This window comes from Cyprinus carpio, chromosome A2, assembly GCF_018340385.1.
Source record: "Cyprinus carpio isolate SPL01 chromosome A2, ASM1834038v1, whole genome shotgun sequence".
NCBI lineage: Eukaryota > Metazoa > Chordata > Actinopteri > Cypriniformes > Cyprinidae > Cyprinus > Cyprinus carpio.
In genome coordinates, this window is record NC_056573.1 from 4,737,537 (window position 1) to 4,756,624 (window position 19,088).

At 37.1% G+C, this 19,088-nt stretch overlaps 2 protein-coding genes across 2 annotated transcripts; one reads left to right on the forward strand and one right to left on the reverse strand.

Moving 5' to 3' along the window:
- The first annotated feature begins 3,980 nt into the window (after positions 1-3,980).
- LOC109050385 (neuromedin-U receptor 1-like) lies at positions 3,981-9,936 on the forward strand. The gene is made up of 3 exons (XM_019068019.2): positions 3,981-4,171; positions 6,309-7,191; positions 9,321-9,936. Exons 2-3 carry the CDS (start codon positions 6,330-6,332, stop codon positions 9,668-9,670), a joined length of 1,212 nt encoding a protein of 403 aa, XP_018923564.1. The 5' UTR covers positions 3,981-4,171; positions 6,309-6,329; the 3' UTR covers positions 9,671-9,936.
- A 2,606-nt stretch (positions 9,937-12,542) lies between these two features.
- LOC109050386 (deoxyribodipyrimidine photo-lyase-like) lies at positions 12,543-18,921 on the reverse strand. Its single transcript, XM_042769954.1, is given in 11 exon segments — positions 12,543-12,877; positions 12,879-12,969; positions 13,674-13,833; positions 13,992-14,113; positions 14,327-14,476; positions 14,714-14,912; positions 16,231-16,389; positions 16,525-16,707; positions 16,913-17,058; positions 18,378-18,703; positions 18,781-18,921. Coding segments are annotated over 11 exon segments (1,644 nt in total). The 5' UTR covers positions 18,795-18,921; the 3' UTR covers positions 12,543-12,783.
- Positions 18,922-19,088: the final 167 nt, after the last annotated feature.

Consider the following 19,088-nt stretch of genomic DNA (forward strand, 5'->3'; position numbering starts at 1 on the left):
TTTTTGCAATGGAATTATTATTATTATTATTATTAGATAATTATTGACTCTGTTGTTTTACATATCTACTCATAATGTAAATATGGTCTATAGCAGGTGCAGTGCTTTTAAAGGCCGTTTATGTATTATTTAATTGTCTCAGACAGACTCTAAGTTGTAAACCATGAAAATCCCTCATCAGTGATAATTATTACCAGTTTTAAACTATGATAATTTAAACAAAGTGATAAATTGATTCAGCATTCAGTATTATTTACATATTTTTCCAGTATATGTAATTTCTTCATACATTCATACTTGTTTACTAACAACACAACAGTGTCAGATGTGTAAAGAAAACAAGGTAAAGATTTTTTTTTCCATTATGTGTAATTTTTAATCTGTAAACTGTAGCCTAATTTGGTCAAGTTACACACACACACACACACACACACACACACACACACACACACACACACACACACACAAAATAAATTAAAAAAAGTCCTTTCCACCACACATTGCTACAGCCAATACATCTTTTGAGATGTGGTGGAAATGTCACTTTCAGAAAACAGGAAAAAAAGACTGTCTGTGACACTGCTGGGCATTCTGGTAAAAGTGTGAAAAGTGTGTCCAGCTGTTTAACATATCTTATTATTATTATGTTATGTAAGAGTGTTCTAACTTGTGTTTTGTTAGTTATTCAGTGGCAATCAACTTCAATTATTATCATCTTCAATCAATTATTATCTCATTGCTAGTTTGTTTCTATGGTTATGCATTGTGTCATTGATTTTATCCACCTGCTCCTTGCTTAGTAATTTGGTCATACTGTATCCATCACTTTATCTATTCTCAGTTGTGTTTAGTTGATTGTTATTCTCCAGTTTCTCCTCTTTTGGTTTATTTTTAATAAAAGAGGCTGCTGTACATGGATTTGCTGCAACCCACTGTGACACTGTGACTTTTATTGATTGAATGCTGAACAGGAAGGCGCCTTCATTGTCAGTAAGTGAAATGAATTGGTTCATTCAATAGTGTCCACACATCAGCATTTAAACTCTCTTGACCAGTTAACCTTGTGATAAATGATGTTCCAGTAACGTCATCTGGATGAGGTAGCAGCTGTGGCTCCTGTTGAGGGATTCAGAGCAGGGCAATTTTCTGCTTTACTGCCCTCAGAGTACAGGCTAGCCTCTAGTAATTGAAAATCTCCTGAGATTAGAGGGGAAATGTAGTGGAAAACCAGAGAGAATGGTCAATTCAGTTCATTTAAAAGTCTTTATTGTTTCTGCTTATGCATGCATGCATCATGCTGTGGGTGTAGTGTGGTGGAGAATGAAGACACAGCTGTTTGAAGTAGAGTATTCTACATATAAACAATCTGGGGAATGGTGAATGAAGAATGGGAATCCAGTGCTCAGTGTGTGCTGCATGCCTGCTGGTATTTTGGAGTGTGCTGTAGTATACATGGTGTGCTGTTTAATTTACAGGAACTCGTCCAAGAAGAGGCAAGCAGGGCTGACTGAAGATATTAAGAAGATATTTTGAAGAATGCTGCCTGGTAACCAAACAGTTTCAGGTATAGCCATTGACTGTCATAGTATTTTTTCCATACTATGTAAGTCAATGGCTACCAGCAACAGTTTATTTCCCAATGTTCTTCAAATTACATGCTGTTTTGTACAACAGAAGAAAGAAACTCACAGGTTTGGAACAACTTAAGGGTGAGTAAATGATGACTGAATCATTCAAATTCAGTCCTGTCATATTTTTCCATATTTGCTGGGAAAAACACACACACATACACACACACACACACACAAATAAATAAAAAATAAAACACTGGGATACATTTAGACAAGAATCAGCTATGTCATGAATGTATTTTGTTAATAAAAGGTTGAACGAGTATTTTTAATAAATGTCAGATTAGAGCAGGTTGTCACATCAGTTGTGTGTGTGTGTGTGTGTGTGTGTGTGTGTGTGTGTGTGTGTGTGTGTGTGACAACTAGCCCCAGTCTCCCCTACATGAATGGCAAATCACTAACTTTGACTGAGCTGACGTCTAGAGAACACATGCTCCATGGCATTTGTGCAGGAGACATTCAATTTGATTCTCTTTCACAATAATAATTGAAAATTTCAACATATAATTTACATAAGAATTCAGACTCATCTGAGCTGGTTCATTTGAAATAAATCATGCATAAAACACCTACGACAGCTCGTATGGCGTTTGTCAAGTAGCACTGAATAATTCTCCAATCATGAAGAAATAGATTACTGTGGGATGATCACTTGGCTAGTACCGTCCCTGTCACTTCACAATTTGGAAGCTGGTCAGGATTGAGGGCAGGGAGGACTGAGCCAGAACAGACAGACACTTGAGGAAAGCTTCCTCCAGATCCCCCTGGAGACGTCAGAAGTCAAAGTTATCCTCTAGATAAACAACAAGCCCTGCCACACAGTGTTTTCCATGCTGTATGTGACGCTCTTTTAGATGCCCAACAAAAGCCTGAACTATTTTTAAATCTGAAGATTTTGCAGTCACTACAATTGGGCACAGCTTGTTTAAGACATGTCTATAGCAAAGAAGTGAACTAATTTTACACCATACAGTAGCTTTACACTATATGTGTTTCGTATTATGGGATTGTTCACCCAAAAAATATGTTTGAAAGAAAAAGTATGCAACCAAACAGCTGACGGTAGCCACTGACTTCTATAGTATTTATTTCCATACTATAGAAGTCAATGGTTACTGCCAGGTGTTTGTTTCCCAGCACTCTTCAAAATATATATTTTTTGTGTTTTGTGAATAAATGATGACTGAATTGTCATTTTTGTGTGAACTATCATGACAATTTATGGATCTTTACGGTCACTGGCCATGTTGAGCTGGAATACAGTAATTATAAAAGGCATATTTTTAGTTTCGTGTTCTTTGAGCTGTGTATAAAGTTTCCTGTGAAACCCAGCTTGCTTTGTGTCCAACATGTAATAAAAGTCTCTCTCAGATGTGACCTCTCAAAGCACAGAGTCGCAGAGTTTTCCTCTGCTTGTGCTGAAGTGGTGGAGAGTTTCCAAAACACTGTCAGCGTACCACAAGCTTCCTTTTAGGGTTATCAAACACCACAAAGAGTCCTCCCTTTTGTGTTAACACCATTTGAGGGATATGGCGTTGATTATTATTCAGTACAATTAAGCACACTTCTTTTTCGCAAGGGTCATACTCACTTATAATTGTCAGTAATACAACAATAATTATCACAGTTTTCAACTCTATATTGTGGATATATATAAAACACAGGGGTGTTGTGTGTAAATATAGTGTTTTTTTTTGTGGTGTTGTTGAAAATTTTTTTTTTTTTTGTTTTTTTTTAATATAGGAGAAGAGAAGCATTTTAGGATTTTTTTTAAGTGAAATGGAGAAGAATTTACACTATTTCTAGATCACTGATAAAATGTAAGCAAATGTGTTACATTGAGCATGTGAACTACTTTGAACAAAAATAGATTTCCATTTGTCTTTGCATCTTTGTCAGATCATGCTGGAATCATGCATGGATCATCAGGTTTTGCACAAACTAGTGGAGTCTCATGCCAGTTTCAGTGATGCTGCCATTAAAGTAAAAGATGGGCGTAACAAATACGTTTTAAACTTCTTCTTTTTTTACTGAGATTGTTATGCAGATAATATTATTTAATATATATTTATAAAAATATATATTCATAAATATTATATAAGTATATAATTTTTGTTTGTTTTGTAAAATCATTAATAAAAAATGTGGTGTAAGCTTTGTATAAACATGCATGTCATAATAGGGTAAGAGTTAATGTGTTGTTCTTGGTTGAAAGCCAGTGAAAGATAATTCATAGTGCGATTGCTTTAGTAAAATATTACACACTGACAATTCCAGTGATCGTATGTAGAGAAGACGCTGAAGACAGTTGAAAGGTCATCCATCTCACTATAAGGAGGAGCAGACGTTGTGGAGAGTGTTAGTATGTGTAGTGAGCATTTCTCTTCAGTGCTTTCTAGTGTAATGTCAGATACTGCATAAGAGCACATTTCGTCTGCTGGAGAGAGAGAGAGGGATGTGTGAGGAGGAACTGAGAGGCAGGACAGTCATGAGAAGCAGTCCTTCAGGAATACCAGTCTGAGAAACAAGATTTTGCTCAGGTAGGTTTGCTTTTCTTCTCCTTTTCCTTTCATCTTGTGTGTACAGCAATGAAATGAAATATATTAAACACTGATTTTCATTACAAAAACAAAAGTGTCATTTTTGTCTAACACTAACACAGACATTTTGAATCTTTGCAAACCAAGATTCTCATTTAGGCTTGTAACAAACTGGTTTAATCAGTTGAACATTTACATATAAATAAAATTAGCAAAGCATTTGAACTTTACATTGTTAGATGCAAATGTTAGATGCTTGCAGTGTAAAGTAGACATTTACTTTAAGTGTCAACTATTAAACTACTGCTATTTAGGGATTGTGGAAACCAGTTTTTATTAAATGAATGCTAAATTTATTTTATTTAAAAAGATAATTTTGTATGTGATAACATTTTGAACATCTGCCATCAAAGTGTTTATCTAGGGTTATCTATTACCAATCACGAAATAACTAAAAAATGCATTCCTACTTTTATTTTTTTATTTTTTATTTTATTATTTAAAGGATGTTTTAAAATGCCTTATTATTGATAATGCTAATATATCTATTACAAATGCTTAATATTTATCATGAATGCTTAATATGTAATGTTGTGTGTATGCATCTCTTTTTGTACATTAATACTAATTTACTGATAGATGTTTATTTTTAATGTATTCTGTTCTGCAAAGTTGTACTCCTTCGATATCATGTAGAAAGTTAGATTGTCTTCTAACAAGAAAAATATAAAATAATGTAAAATATCCAATCTGGAAATAAAGGAAGAAAAGGGTCAGCTTTAATTCAGCCTACCGAGAAGAAGAAAAAAAAAGCACAAAGCTTTTAAAGACTAAACTAAAATAAGATTAGATAAACTTCTCCAGCAGTGGTCCTAAACATCTTAGACAGGATTTCTTACAAACTGTCCAACTAATTACAATGATAACTAAAACAAACGTGCTTTTCCAGAGTTTATTTCCATCTTTAAGTACAAACTAAAAGTGAGTACAAACAGGAACTGAAATCTTCAGGCATTTAGATCTCCAGAAGCAGGACTGAGCACTATATATTAAACATCTCATACCATAAATGAATATGTTTATTCAGTTTGGTTTGGGTCTGTTTACTCTCATTTTAACTGAAAAGTATACAAGAGACCTACCTGTTACCACTTTGTTTGTTTCTTTTGTGCGCGTGGCACAGGTCCTGTTAAACAATGTTTTTGCACACCCAGTAACTGAAAAGTATACAAGAGACCTACCTGTTACTGTTCAGAATATACACTGGCCGAAACTATGGCACAGCGGTGGAAAAATAGACTGTAAAAAATATATGGACGTAGTGAGTGGGCGGAGCCGGCCATCACCATCTTGGCAGCGCGTCACCACGCGGCACTCCTGGATAATCGTAAATGGACAAAGAGGTGGGAGGTGGGCGGAGCTGGTTGCTGAAACGGTGGTGACAGCAGCGGCAATCCACCTCTCACTCAAGTGGTCACGCCCTTAATTATGCAGAACTTTAAGGCTCAATATAATTTAAACTGACGAGTTATAAAAAAGTTCACCCCCCTCACAGTTGTCATGAAGGGAAAAATTAGTTGTATAAACTAAAGCCACTTTTTGTACCAGGCTGTAAACATTTTTTCTGCTGTAAAGTAAAGCATTTTAACATGGGGGGTCTATGGGATTGACTCCCTTTTGGAGCCAGTCTCTAGTGGCCTGTCGATGAATCGCAGTTTAAGTCACTTCCGCGTTGGTTTCACGAGAGAGAGCAGGAGGCTGCCGCTTGGGTGGAACAGAAGTGCACTCTAGAAAATGCTGGGTTGTTTCAACCCAACTTTGGGTCATATGTGGACTAACCCAACTTTTGGGTTAAAAACTGAATGTAAAAATATAACCCAACGGTTAGGTTAGTCCATATTTGACCCAAAGCTGGGTTGAAACAACCCACCATGTTCACTTCACATACACACTGGACTATGATTTGACCCTGAAAAACTCAAATTTGTAGTCTGTAAGGTCTATACCACAGCTCTAAAGCATCTAAAACTAGAATCTTAATCAACTTAATTATATTTACATCATAAAATGTATCTGTTTTTACTGTATTTTTGATCAAATAAATGCAGGCTTTTTACTTTTGTTGTAACATCTGCAGGTAATTTCCTGGTGATAATCAATGATCCAGTACAACTGCTCGTCTCCAGACTCGCTGTACGCAGCTGTGAATGCATCATGGTGCTCCACCAGAGAGGACGACTGTCTCAACAGAACAGCGAGCCAGTCAGACCTCTGTCTGAGCCGCAGTGCTTACCTGGAGAAGCACCTGGGCCCTTGCCGTTCACCCTTCTTCCTGCCTATGTGCATCACCTACCTGCTCATCTTTGTAGTCGGCGTGCTGGGCAACAGCCTGACTTGTATAGTAATCGCCCGTCACCGTGTAATGCGCACAACGACAAACTACTACCTGTTCAGCTTGGCCATTTCTGACCTCCTTGTGCTGTTGCTTGGTCTCCCGCTGGAGCTTTATGAACTCTGGAGCAACTATCCCTTTCTGTTTGGCGTCGCTGGCTGCTACTTCAAAACCTGCCTATTTGAGACGGTCTGCTTTGCCTCTGTGCTCAATGTGACCGCCTTGAGCGCAGAGCGCTACAGAGCCGTGGTGCATCCTCTGCAAGCCAAACACATGGTGACGCACGCTCATGCCAAGCGCGTTATCCTTTTGCTATGGGTCGTCTCGCTGTTGTGTGCCTTGCCCAATACCAGTCTGCAAGGCGTGGAGATGTTAAAACCCCATTTTGGACTCACTTTCCCCGATTCGGGTGTGTGTACCGTGGTGCATGATAGGTGGATCTATAACTTGCTGGTGCAGGTGACGGCACTGCTGTTCTTCATCCTGCCGATGCTGACCATCACTGTGCTGTATGTGCTGATCGGCCTGCAGCTGCATCGAGAACGGGAGTGTTTTGATTCAAAGATTCGGCTCAATCAGGATGGGGTAAATCAGAGGGCACGCCATCGGCAGGTCACAAAAATGCTCTGTGAGTCCTGTTTCCCCTTCTACACCTGCTGTTGATATGCTAGTAAGGGTTTAAGCAGTGGTCTCCAACCCCAAAATAACAGAAAAATGAGTACAAAAATATTTTTGTACCTGGTTTTTTTGTTATTGTTATTTTCCAAAGCTACTGCGAAAGTGATAAAGAAAAACACATAACGCCCGAGTCTGTAAACAGGACGTTAAGGGATAGTCCACCCAAATAATTTTAATTACCCCATGATTTATTAAGGCTCAAGGCATCCTAGATGTATATGACTTTCTTCTTTTAGACAAATCCAATCGGAGTTATATATATATAAAAAAATGTCCTGACACTTCCAAGCTTTATAATTGCAGTGAATGGGTGCTATTTTTCAATAGTCCAATAGAAGTCCAATAAAGCGCATCCATCCAGCATAAAAAGTGTCCCACACAGCTACAAGGGGTGTTAATAAAGTCCTCCTGAAGCAAATCAATGCGTTTTTGTAAGAAACATGTCCATATTCAGAACTTTATAAACCGTAATCTCTAGCTTCCGCTAACTGTCGTACTCACGTTCACGAGAGAGTGGCGTTCCAGCGGATGACGCAGGATGTAGGCGTAGCACAAGCTCTGGTGAGATGTGATGAATGTGAAAAATTCGGAGGATTTTGATATAAGGCAAGAGGAGACTGGGTTTCCAGAAACTTTGCGTCCTTTGGTCCCGTAAACAAAACTTGGTTCTTGCGAGACTATAGCATTTCTCACCGGAGCTTATGTTACAACTACATCCTACGTCATCACCTGGAACGCCACTCTCTCGTGGACGCACGTACAACAGCTAGCGGAAGCGGATTACTAATCAGAATACTTGAGAATACTTGAGTTTTACAATTGTAGAAACCTCAAGGATCTTTGTTAATAATAAGGGCTGATAAAAGAAAATACTAATCTGTGCTTTATCAGCCTCATGTCATGTTATTGTAAATACAAAGGGGATCTGATTTAGTAATAGCGCCAGTCTGCATCTGGTTTATTGTAAAAGCTTGTCAGCACTACGCTGTGTGGCCATCCTCAACTAATTTCAACATTTACTTTGATACTGAGATACAAACAAAATACTTAAGATCTAGTCATGTATTCTCAAGTTCATAAACACTGTCACTAGAGCAGATCCGCGCCAAAAGTAACAGTCTTGTTTTATAGATTTTAAACACATTATAAGTGTATCTGGACACTTAAAGCACACTTTAAATTTGTGTATGTCATTGCATTAGATAACACAATAGTGTCATCTGCAAACAAATGATGTTAGAGCTTTACCAGAACTAACGTCACTATTCATAGCCATTTTTGCAATGACTATTAAAGGAATAGTTCACCCAAAAATTATGTTTTGCTGAGCATTTACTCACTCTCAGGCCATCCGAGATGCAGATGAGTTTGTTTCTAACGGAACAGATTTGGAGAAATGTAGCATTACATCACCTGCTCACGAATGGATCCTCTGCAGTGAATGGGTGCCGTCAGAATGAGAGTCAAAACAGCTGATAAAAACACCACAATATTTGTTTAGAATGGTTTTTACTTGCAAACAGTGGTTGATCTGTGAATTTTTTTTCCTGATTCAGAGCAAGTTGAAGAGAGAAATATTATGGACAGGGGACTTGGATAGGGTATTTTTTTATTTGAAGTTTAAAAATTCTTGATAAATTTGTTTCTTACATAAAAGCAGCTTTCCTCACAAGCCCTTAATTAATGGACTGGAATGGTGCGGATTATTGTGATGTTTTTATAGAAGTCGCGGGGCAGCATTGACAAAAAGTTTGTTTCTGTGTGTGCACAGTGCAATCTGCGATCTATCTGTATGCACCTGTGTGTGTGTGTGTGTGTGTGTGTGTGTGTGTGTGTGTGTGTGTGTGTGTGTGTGTGTGTGAGTGAGTTTTTGTGCATCAATAAAAGCAGCACATTAATATAAAATGGTGATTAAACTGATTTGGAACTACCTGGATTCCAATCAGAATAGAGTATTCAGAAAGACCATGGTATAAAATAACAGAACATAACATAACATAGTATAATATAGTATAAAAGGTATCATGTATTATACACATTTACATGTAATTTCTAATATACGTTCTGTGTATTTCACAGGTGCATTGGTGGTTGTGTTTGGAATCTGCTGGGCCCCGTTTCACATCGATCGTGTCATGTGGAGCTACATTGATGTCTGGACTGCAGAGAACCACCATGTCTTTGAGTATGTGCATCTTCTTTCTGGTGTCTTCTTCTACTTGAGCTCAGTGGTCAATCCCATCCTGTATAACCTCATGTCTTCACGCTTCAGAGAAATGTTCCTTGAGGTGGTGTGTCAAAAAGACCATCGTCAGCTCTCAATAAGTAAGGTCACATTACGTAGTGTTGTTTCTGCCTCTTTTTCTGCCTCCAATTCTGTCTCTTTTTCTGTAAAATTCAACCCTCGTGGGCTGCCACACACTCTCTAGAAAATACCAGAGTACTCCGCTCAAGTTATTTTATGCAAATACTATATCACTTATAATGGCGCTTTCAGGGTAGTCAATACTGTATATACAGTTAAGTTTATGAGTGCTCACGTAATGAAGTTAACATTCAGAGATGCATTAATTGCGCTAATAGGCCATACAGTATAAACACAGATCCAAAGTTTGAGGTCAGTATGATTTTTTGTAATTCTTTTTTTATGGACACAGAGGAGAGGAATTGTTGAATAAAATTGTTATTTTTGTTTTCTTCGTGTACAAAAAGTATTCTTGTCGCTTCATAACGTTACGGTTGAACCACTGATGGTAGATGGAGTATTCTGACAATGCTTTTCATACTTTCCTGGACCTTGACACTGTTATTTACTTGGCAGTCTATGGGACAGTCACAAGCCTCCCGGTTTTCATCCAAAATATCTTAAATTGTGTTCTGAAGATGAACGAAGCTTTAACGGGTTTGGAACGACAAGGGGGTAAGTGACAAAATGACAAAATTTTCATTTTGGGGTCAAGTATCCCTTTAATAATTTATTTTAAGGTTTTGTTTATTCATGGTGGTAGGTGATTTTTAAGAATATTTTCTTTTTTGTCACATGATCCTTCAGAAATCATTATGCTGCTTAAGAAGCATTTCTGATTATTGGATTTCAGGATTCAAAGATAAATAGAAAGTTCAAAGCAACAGCATTTATTTGAAACATTATGAAAGTCTTTACTGTAATTTTTGGTCAGTGTATTGCAGCCTTGTAGAATAATAAACGATGTCTTGTAAAACAAGCAGAGTATAATTGATAGCGATTGTAAATCTCACATTTTTCCAGTAACCAAGCAAGTTTCCCATCACCCTCACTGACTGTAATATCTACTATATTGACGCCACATTTCGCATCTCTGTGACTATGTGATGAGGTTATATATATGCACTATATTTGTTTTAAGTTGTATTCTACATGTTTAAAGATGACCGTTCCTTATGCTATTGAGCCGTGACACACAATGATCCACCACATCTAAGACAACTCTTCAGCTCTGTAGGAATGATTTACTAAAAATGAGCTATGGATTTACTCATAGCTATGTCATGTTGATTCTGCAGATGTTTGTATAGTGATGTTTCTCTGAGGGAATATTCACTGCTCAAGGCTTTTCCACCTGTTTACTTTTCTCTCTTTATCTGTCTGCTTCTTCCCTACACGACGCAGAGCAATACATCATCTGTCAGATCCCAAATTAAAAAAAAAAAATGCTTGCATTTCACTGATTGTATCATGGGACTCCGTCAGTGGCATAATATGCTAAATAATGCATATATTTATATATTATTTTAAGTAATGTAAATATTTCTATTAGCCAGATCTGGAGGACAAGAACAATATACTTTGAATCATTTGTCATCATAGTTAATATCTTCTGTGGTTATTCATGTTCTTGTTTTTGCACACTTTTTCTATGAGGTATTCCTAAATAACATCCTCATGTTTATTTCAATGCTTTTTATTTATTCAGCCATTGTTTTAATTTAAGCATGAATTATGTATTCTCATATCAAAACTAACATTTTAAATGCATAATCCATTAAAAACAGAGAAATCAGTTGGCATTGTCACATTTTATCTGTTATATTATTGTATTAAATATGATTGTATTAAAGTTAATATTTTTACTGGGAGTTTCTTTTTGATATCTGGCCTGCTGTTAAGAGAAAAATGTGGAAAAATGTGCAAAAAAAAATTGCATGAAAACTGCACCGAGTTTTATAAGCTATGAAATGTGAAATCCCACCAGTAGGATAATTAAACCAAGATGTAATATGAATAAACTGTTCAAAACTGATTGGATATATCGGAAGAATAATTCAATATTCATTTAATATATCTATATTCATATTTTACAATTCAGTTTATTGTACAGATTTGGAAGTTAAAACATGCTGCTAATACAGATTTAGAAAAGTTGCTCTTTTGGCATGAAGCATCGATGAGTTCACACCACAAAGTTTTGATCATTTATACTCTTTCATATGTAATCATGCTTTATTCTGAGTAACATGTTTGCTTTATGCACTGTAATGAATGTGAAAGTTGTCTGGTCAAGCACCAGTCACTTGTCTGTGCTTTGCATTTTGACAAATTTGTGAAACAGTCCTTAACTACAAAACTTCTCAAGCTCACTTACACATTTAATGTCAATTACGCTGGAGTTGTCATGGTTACTGATGAAATAAAGATGATCAGATGCACTGGTGATGTGTCTTGCTCAAGGGAACGAGAGTTTACATCTCTTTATTTAGGGTGTGCTGTTTTCTTTCAAATCAAAGCTAAATACACGTAGAAACAGTGCATCCTTGTGGCGCGGATGATACAGAAGAGCATATGCAGCATACGGTGATATGGAGAGACACAGAGGAGACTGTTGACAAAGGAATTGTTGAATAAAGTCGTTATTTTTGTTTTCTTTACTTACAAAAAGTGTTCCGTCGCTTCATATAACCCAGATTGCACGTCTGGTGGCAGATGGAGTATTCTGACGACGACCTTCATACCTTTTCTGGACCTTGACACTGTTATTTACTTGGCAGTCTATGGGACAGTCACAGGCCTCCCGGTTTTCATCCAAAATATCTTAAATTGTGTTCCGAAGACGAACAGAGCTTTTAAGGGTTTGGAACGACACGGGGGTAAGTGATTAATGACTAAATTTTCATTTTGGGGTGGAGTATCCCTTTAAATTAATTTCAATCATTTTAAGTCATCCTGAGGCCCCCTAGTGAGATCTGTATTGATAACCACTGTTTTAGACACTCAGTGTGAGTTCATAATCTAAAGCATTGTATTATAATGCAATACAAGAAATTGTCTTAAAAAATGTTTTATTTATGGTAATTAATTCTTCCACCACAGTACATAAAAAAAAAAAAAAAACGCAGAAACCTGTAAAATGTCTATACATTGCATTTTTGAAGTCTGCAACGCACACGGAGTACTTTGTAACATCAGACCAAAGTTATTAATAAACTTCCACTCACTACAGAAAAATGTCTGCCAGAAAAAGGCCCCTAAAACCAGTACAAACACTGAGAACTGAAATTTTGTGTGTCAGTTGTTGAAAGAAGATTTCTTGGTATCTTTATTGGAGTTCTCCTTTATAGCAGCGTACTTCCTCTCAAACTGTGCCACATCAAACTTCCGTGCAGCCAGCATAATTCATAAAGCAAATTTTGCCAAAGATGGGCCTCTCTGCCCAGCCCTGGTCATGGATGCCACAGATGGACCACATGCAGCCTGGGAAGAATATTAAAGAAAATTAATTCATTTAATCAAGCACAAAAACATTCAGTAAGAGGTCAGTAAGTTTTGTTCATGTTTCTGAAAGAAGTTTCTAATGCATTTATTTGATCAAAAATACAGTCAATTCTGTAATACTGCGAAATATTTTTTCTTTTTATTTTAATCTGTTTTAAAATATAATTTATTCCTGTGATGCATTTTTCAGCATCATTACTCCAGTCTTCAGTGTCACATGATCCTTCAGAAATCATTCTAATATGCTGATTTGCTGCTCAGGAAACATTTTTTAAAATTGTGCTGCTTCATATTTTTGTGGAAACTGTGATTCTTTACTGTCCGGTTTGATTAATTTAATGCATCCTTGCTGGGAAAAAAAAAAAAAAAAAAAAAAATATATATATATATATATATATATATATATATATATATATATATATATATATATATATATATATATATATATATACATATACACACACACACACACACACACACACAACACACACACACACACACACACACACACACACACACACACACACACACACACACACACACACACACACACACATACACATATATATATATATATAAAATTAATATTATACCTACAAAGCCTACTAAACACTACCACTTTAATAATTTATTGTAAGAATGTATTTGATCTGCTAGAGCAATCAAAACATCAGGTTTCTCACCCACGTATCCGTTGGGATCGCAGCCGTCTAAAGACAAACGGTCATTCAGATAAATAGCAATAGAGAGGGCTTCTTCAGGGGACGCAGTCCATTCCAGGATCTTCTTTGCCCAGTACATGCGCAGGAACCCATGCATCTTCCCTTCTGACACCAGCTGACGCTACAACACATTTCAGTGCATTTAACAGGTCGATTCACTGGGTTTGCCATTACAGCAGTGGTTTTGACATACACAAATTACAAAAACTGTACTATGAAACCACCAAAAAACCACACTTTAATTAAAGTGTTTGAAGTGAAACTCTTATGTTTAGCTACCTGTGCAGCGTTCCACAACTGGTCATGGGTTTTGGCGTTCTCCAGCTGCTCTTTCGTGTAAAGGTACTGTCTGCGATCCTTAGCGTGATCCTGCAAAGTCTTCTTCGCCCAATCATATGCACCTGTGCACAGAAATATAGAATTTAAACGAAGGCCTGGAATAAGCTCGCCAATGTGTTACATTTGTAAATGCATCTTGTTACTGTGCAGAGTTTATAAGATATTTATTCTTTGCAGTGCATACAACATTTAATGCCACGACTTTATGAATGTAAGACCTTTTTAAGACCTGCAGAAAGCCTGTGTGTGCTTAAAGCGACTGATGCAGCTCTCACCTGAAATGTTGTCATAGTTCGGGTTGTAGAAGCAGAAGTTGTCAGCGAGCTCCCGGCGCACCACCAGTTCCTCAACAAAAGATGCCACGGTCTCGCTGGCGTTCTTTTTTCGTTTGACCTGCTTCACGACACGCTGAGCAGACAACTGACCCAAGAGAAAACATATCAACTATTACAACCTCTATATGAAAGTGGATGGTGTAAAATAAAGATATAGCTCCCTCAAAACTCAATCTCTCACACTCATGTTGTTCTAAACCTGCAGGACTTTCTTTCTTTAGTAGATCATAAAAGTTTTTTTTTTGTCAATACAACGTTTTGAACCCCATTTATTTTTATTGCATGAACAACAACAAAAAACCCAACTAAGCAAGAGCGCAAACTGACCGGTGTGGATCCAGGGGGAGAGATGGCTGAGGGCGTCACAGTTGGGATTGTTCCTGTGAGTGGCAAAGAGACGCAGTCGTCGGTCAATGAAGGACTCCAGCATGGCCATGCCTCCAGAGGTGCCAGGCTGAGCCCAGTCCACCTCTCCAACACTGCGCTCCACCTCAAGAGACGACAGCACCTCCTCCCAATCTACTGGCTGAAAGACAGAGAGATTTCAAAATGAAGAAGATGGGAAAACACCCCGTTATGCAGATCCAGGGTTTAAAGTCATAATGCATTCGTGACTGCAAACAGCAAACAATAATAAAAAAAAAAAAAACAGAAAATGTACTTCATAGATTACAACAGGCAAGTGATCAGCTAGGGACAAAAAAGAAGAAAAATCTGTTTTTCCCCCCACGTTCAATATGACAATGATAATAATAACAACAACAACAACAACAAATATTACAAAAATATATATATCTTTGATGTTATTATTGTTATAATCATTATAAATAGATATTTCATTAATTATAGTAATTATTAACCATAAATAATATTAATAACAAGTGTTATTATTATTTTAAATATATTTGAAAACACAGCTATTTTTCATCGGATTTACACAATAAATGTGGGACATGCTTCAGGTTAGGGATGGAACGATTCACTCAACTCACGATTCGATTCACAAATTAAACGTGTCCTTTTAATATTGCTTGGACAAAATGCTGCACGTTTCTTTGTGAAACTGAAAAATAACACTACAATAATATACTAATATAGCACTTGTTGGTTTTGATTGCTTCTTTTGTCCTCATTTGTAAGTCGCTTTGGATAAAAGCATCTGCTAAATGACAAAATTTAAATAGAATGTAAATGTAAATAACAAAACTAAATTGAAATTTTCAAACAAGCCCCAAATCAAATAAAATAAGTAACACAAATAAAAGAAATCTCTTCATATAAACAAAATAAGACTTTGTCTGTGCTCTTTCCATTTAAAATTAGAGGCAACCACTGCATTTTAATCATGATCCAAACAAAGATGCTGCATACATGCAACATGAGCAGTTTTTAATCTAAAGCAGATTGTATAATTTCAAAATCTGAAGCAAAAACAGAATGGTTTGACTTCAGTTTTTTGAAAGTATACATAAAAAAATATCTGTATGGAACAGAAACAGCGGACGAGCTGAACGAGACGCAGATTCACTCTCTGCCAGCAGGTGGCGCTTAAAGCGTTTCCTTGGTTTAAACAAAGCAGCACTGCACTTATGATCTTTAATATGCATTATACAGATGCAAGATGAAAAGAAAAAAATACCATCTAAACTTTTCTAAAGACAGTAAGTTCCCCTCAGACATGCATTCATATAAACTCCTACACCTAAATGAATCGTGATTTGTTTAGCATCTCAACCAATTTGAATCGTCACATATTTGAATCAATTTTAACCGGCTCGCGGTTAATTGTTACATCCCTACTTCAGGTTGGAAAAAATAGTATATCCATATAAAATTGATCAAACCTCTGCTGCACGAGAAGCGGAGTGTGGATGAGTGTCCACAGGAGGAATCTCTGTGAGGAATTCTGGAAGAAGTTTAGTGATTTTGCCCCGGATAGTCCTGGCTCCATATTCCAGCTTCTCAGACGCTTCCCAGCAAGGCACCACGTTGTGTGCATCGACTTGATTCAGAGCGGCAGGAAAACGTAACATGGTTTCAAATCAATACACACTGTCAGAAATGAGCACTACAGTTGTGAGAACATGACATGCAAGAACTGAGCAAGTGCACAGACAAACAAACAACCACTAACACACCTGAATGAAGGGCACGTCAGCCGGAAGGTGTTTCTTAACAGTCTCAATCCACTGGCGAGGGATTCTGAGAGGGTTAAAGTCAGTGACAACTGCTCCAAACTTCCACTTTTTAACAAAGCTTGGCAGATTCTGTCCAGGTTCTCCCGACAGCAGATGGAACTGAATATCCAAGCTTTTGCATTCCTGTAACAAGAGACATTTTAAATGTCCCTACTACCTATCAGTGCAGCCCCAGCCAATCAAAAACACTGGTTTGGTCTAATTCTGTTGCTCAACCTAACAAATATTTAGCAAAAGCTGCTTTGTTTGTGTGCAGCAGACACATCAAACACTCACTGACAGACACAATGATGTCTCTAATTTAAGTCGAGATGTAATATTTCTGTACCTTTGCCACTTCTCGCAGTCCTTTTAGCATAAAGGCGTACTGTCTGTAGGTCGCATCCAAATATCGAGGCGCCAAGCAGAAGCAGATGTGCAGAGGAAGTTTCTCAGCCAAGGCCAGCTGCTGAGCATAGATCAGTGCCCAGTTATCTGCAGCACAAACAACACCAATGTACACTAGCATTCAAAAATCTGTGCACACTAAGACTTTTTTTAAGCAATTAATACTTGTATTCAGCAAGGATGCATTAAACTGATCAAAAGTGACAGTAAGGTGTTCTAGTGTTATTATTTTTAAATGTAATACTTATTGTAATTAATAGGGTTTTATTCAGTATTTCCATGAATTAGATTTCAGACACCTTCGCTTTCAAAAGCCATAAGATAATTAACTGAATCATTCAATTTGAATTCACAGTGTTGCTATTATCACATATCTACAATTAAAATAAGCGCAACTAAATATGTAAATATTATTTATAGGCCTGTATATAAATTTACCTTTCATATGAATCCCCTGTACTGTGTTTCAACTAAATGGTTTTAACTGCAAAAATTAATTTTTATGTTTTGTGATTTATTTTTATTTTTATGTCATTACATTGGTTGGAGCATAAGAAACAAATGGAGAGAAAACATTTTTGGAAAAAATGTATTTATTCATATTTTATTTTATGTACTTTGTAGAGGATGCCAAGACTAAGTTATTAAAAATGTAAAAAATTTATTCACCAATCAGTTTTTAGGTTTCAGGCTATTTTAGCCAAACTTTGTACAAAGATGATTCTCATCTATGTTATGAAAGATATAACAGAATGAATTGATATACTATTTTACATTATGGAGTATGTGTGTGCAATATCCATAAATTGGTATTCCCATTCTATACAATGTATTTATACATTGCATCTAATTTGCATATTATTGTATAATTAGGACATACCGTAATGAAAAAGAAGTGTAATAATGGGAGTATTAACTTGGCAACATTTTAATAAGAATTTCTCATATTTCATAGGAATATTGAATATTGATACTTCTTGTGTCTCCCCAAAACGCCTGATTAACATGTTTGTCCTGCTGTCCCCATAACTTTTTTCTGAGATGTTTATTTACAACAATCAATTAGAAAATTAGTCAGATTTAAATGATCATTAAAACTTAAGCATATTTCCCTAAGAGTGCTAAATTTGATCATTCGGTCAAGTATCAGTCATTTTTAAAGACAAAGGCGAGGGAGTGTTTATGATCAAACCTCCAAACACTTGATAAAAACCTCTGAATGTGCTCTGTGATCAAACTGTGGCATGTAGGGTCTCACTGTAATCCACTAAAATATAATCTCGTCTACTACAGAGGACAAAAGACTATGCCTGGGTCTCAGCAGAATACAAGCAAATGTTTCGAATTATTTCCTATAATAACACATTGGATGATGTATCATCATCATCTTTCTCCCTATACTTCACCTTGGACTCTGTGGTCGCGGCACATCCAGTAGAGGAGCCCATCAGAGCCCTGTGTGATTTTCTGGGTGTCTGATAAATAACGCAGGCGCTTTTTGTTGAACTCGCATCCCTGCGCTGCTTTGCGGTGCTCGGTCACGTCCTCCAGCAGCCAGCCGGACTCTCTCGCGCTTCCTCCGGCGAGCTTCGGCTGTGTCCCGGCGGCGCTGTCCGGTGACTCTCTCCGGCGCTTCAGCGTGCGCTTGCTTGCAGACATACTGCTGTAATGTAGAAGTGTGTTTGGGTCGCTGAGTAGCGTGTATCTGATGTACAAGCCCGTAGAAAACAGCCTACACATACAGTAACGTTAGACGTCTGATTAACACTGATGCGTTTAGAAAATATAGCTCATTAAAGAAATGTTTACCTAATATGAAGCATGCATTCCCTGCCTGCACACCTGAAATAAAAGAGAATTGCGTCGCTGGATGCACACTTTTCTCACGTGTGGTTGGTGTTTTGTAACACGGCTCGTTGACCAATGACTGCTGGAGGCGGGGCTTACGCTGCTGTGTTACCCAACGTAACGTTTTTCATAAGAATAACAAGAACTTGTTGCACAAGATTTAAAGAAGTGCACTAAACACACATGACCATGTAGCACTCAAATGCAAGTAACTGTTACATGTCGAAAGTATTGCTGAATTTTACTATTAGTGCAAAATCGGAGTAAAT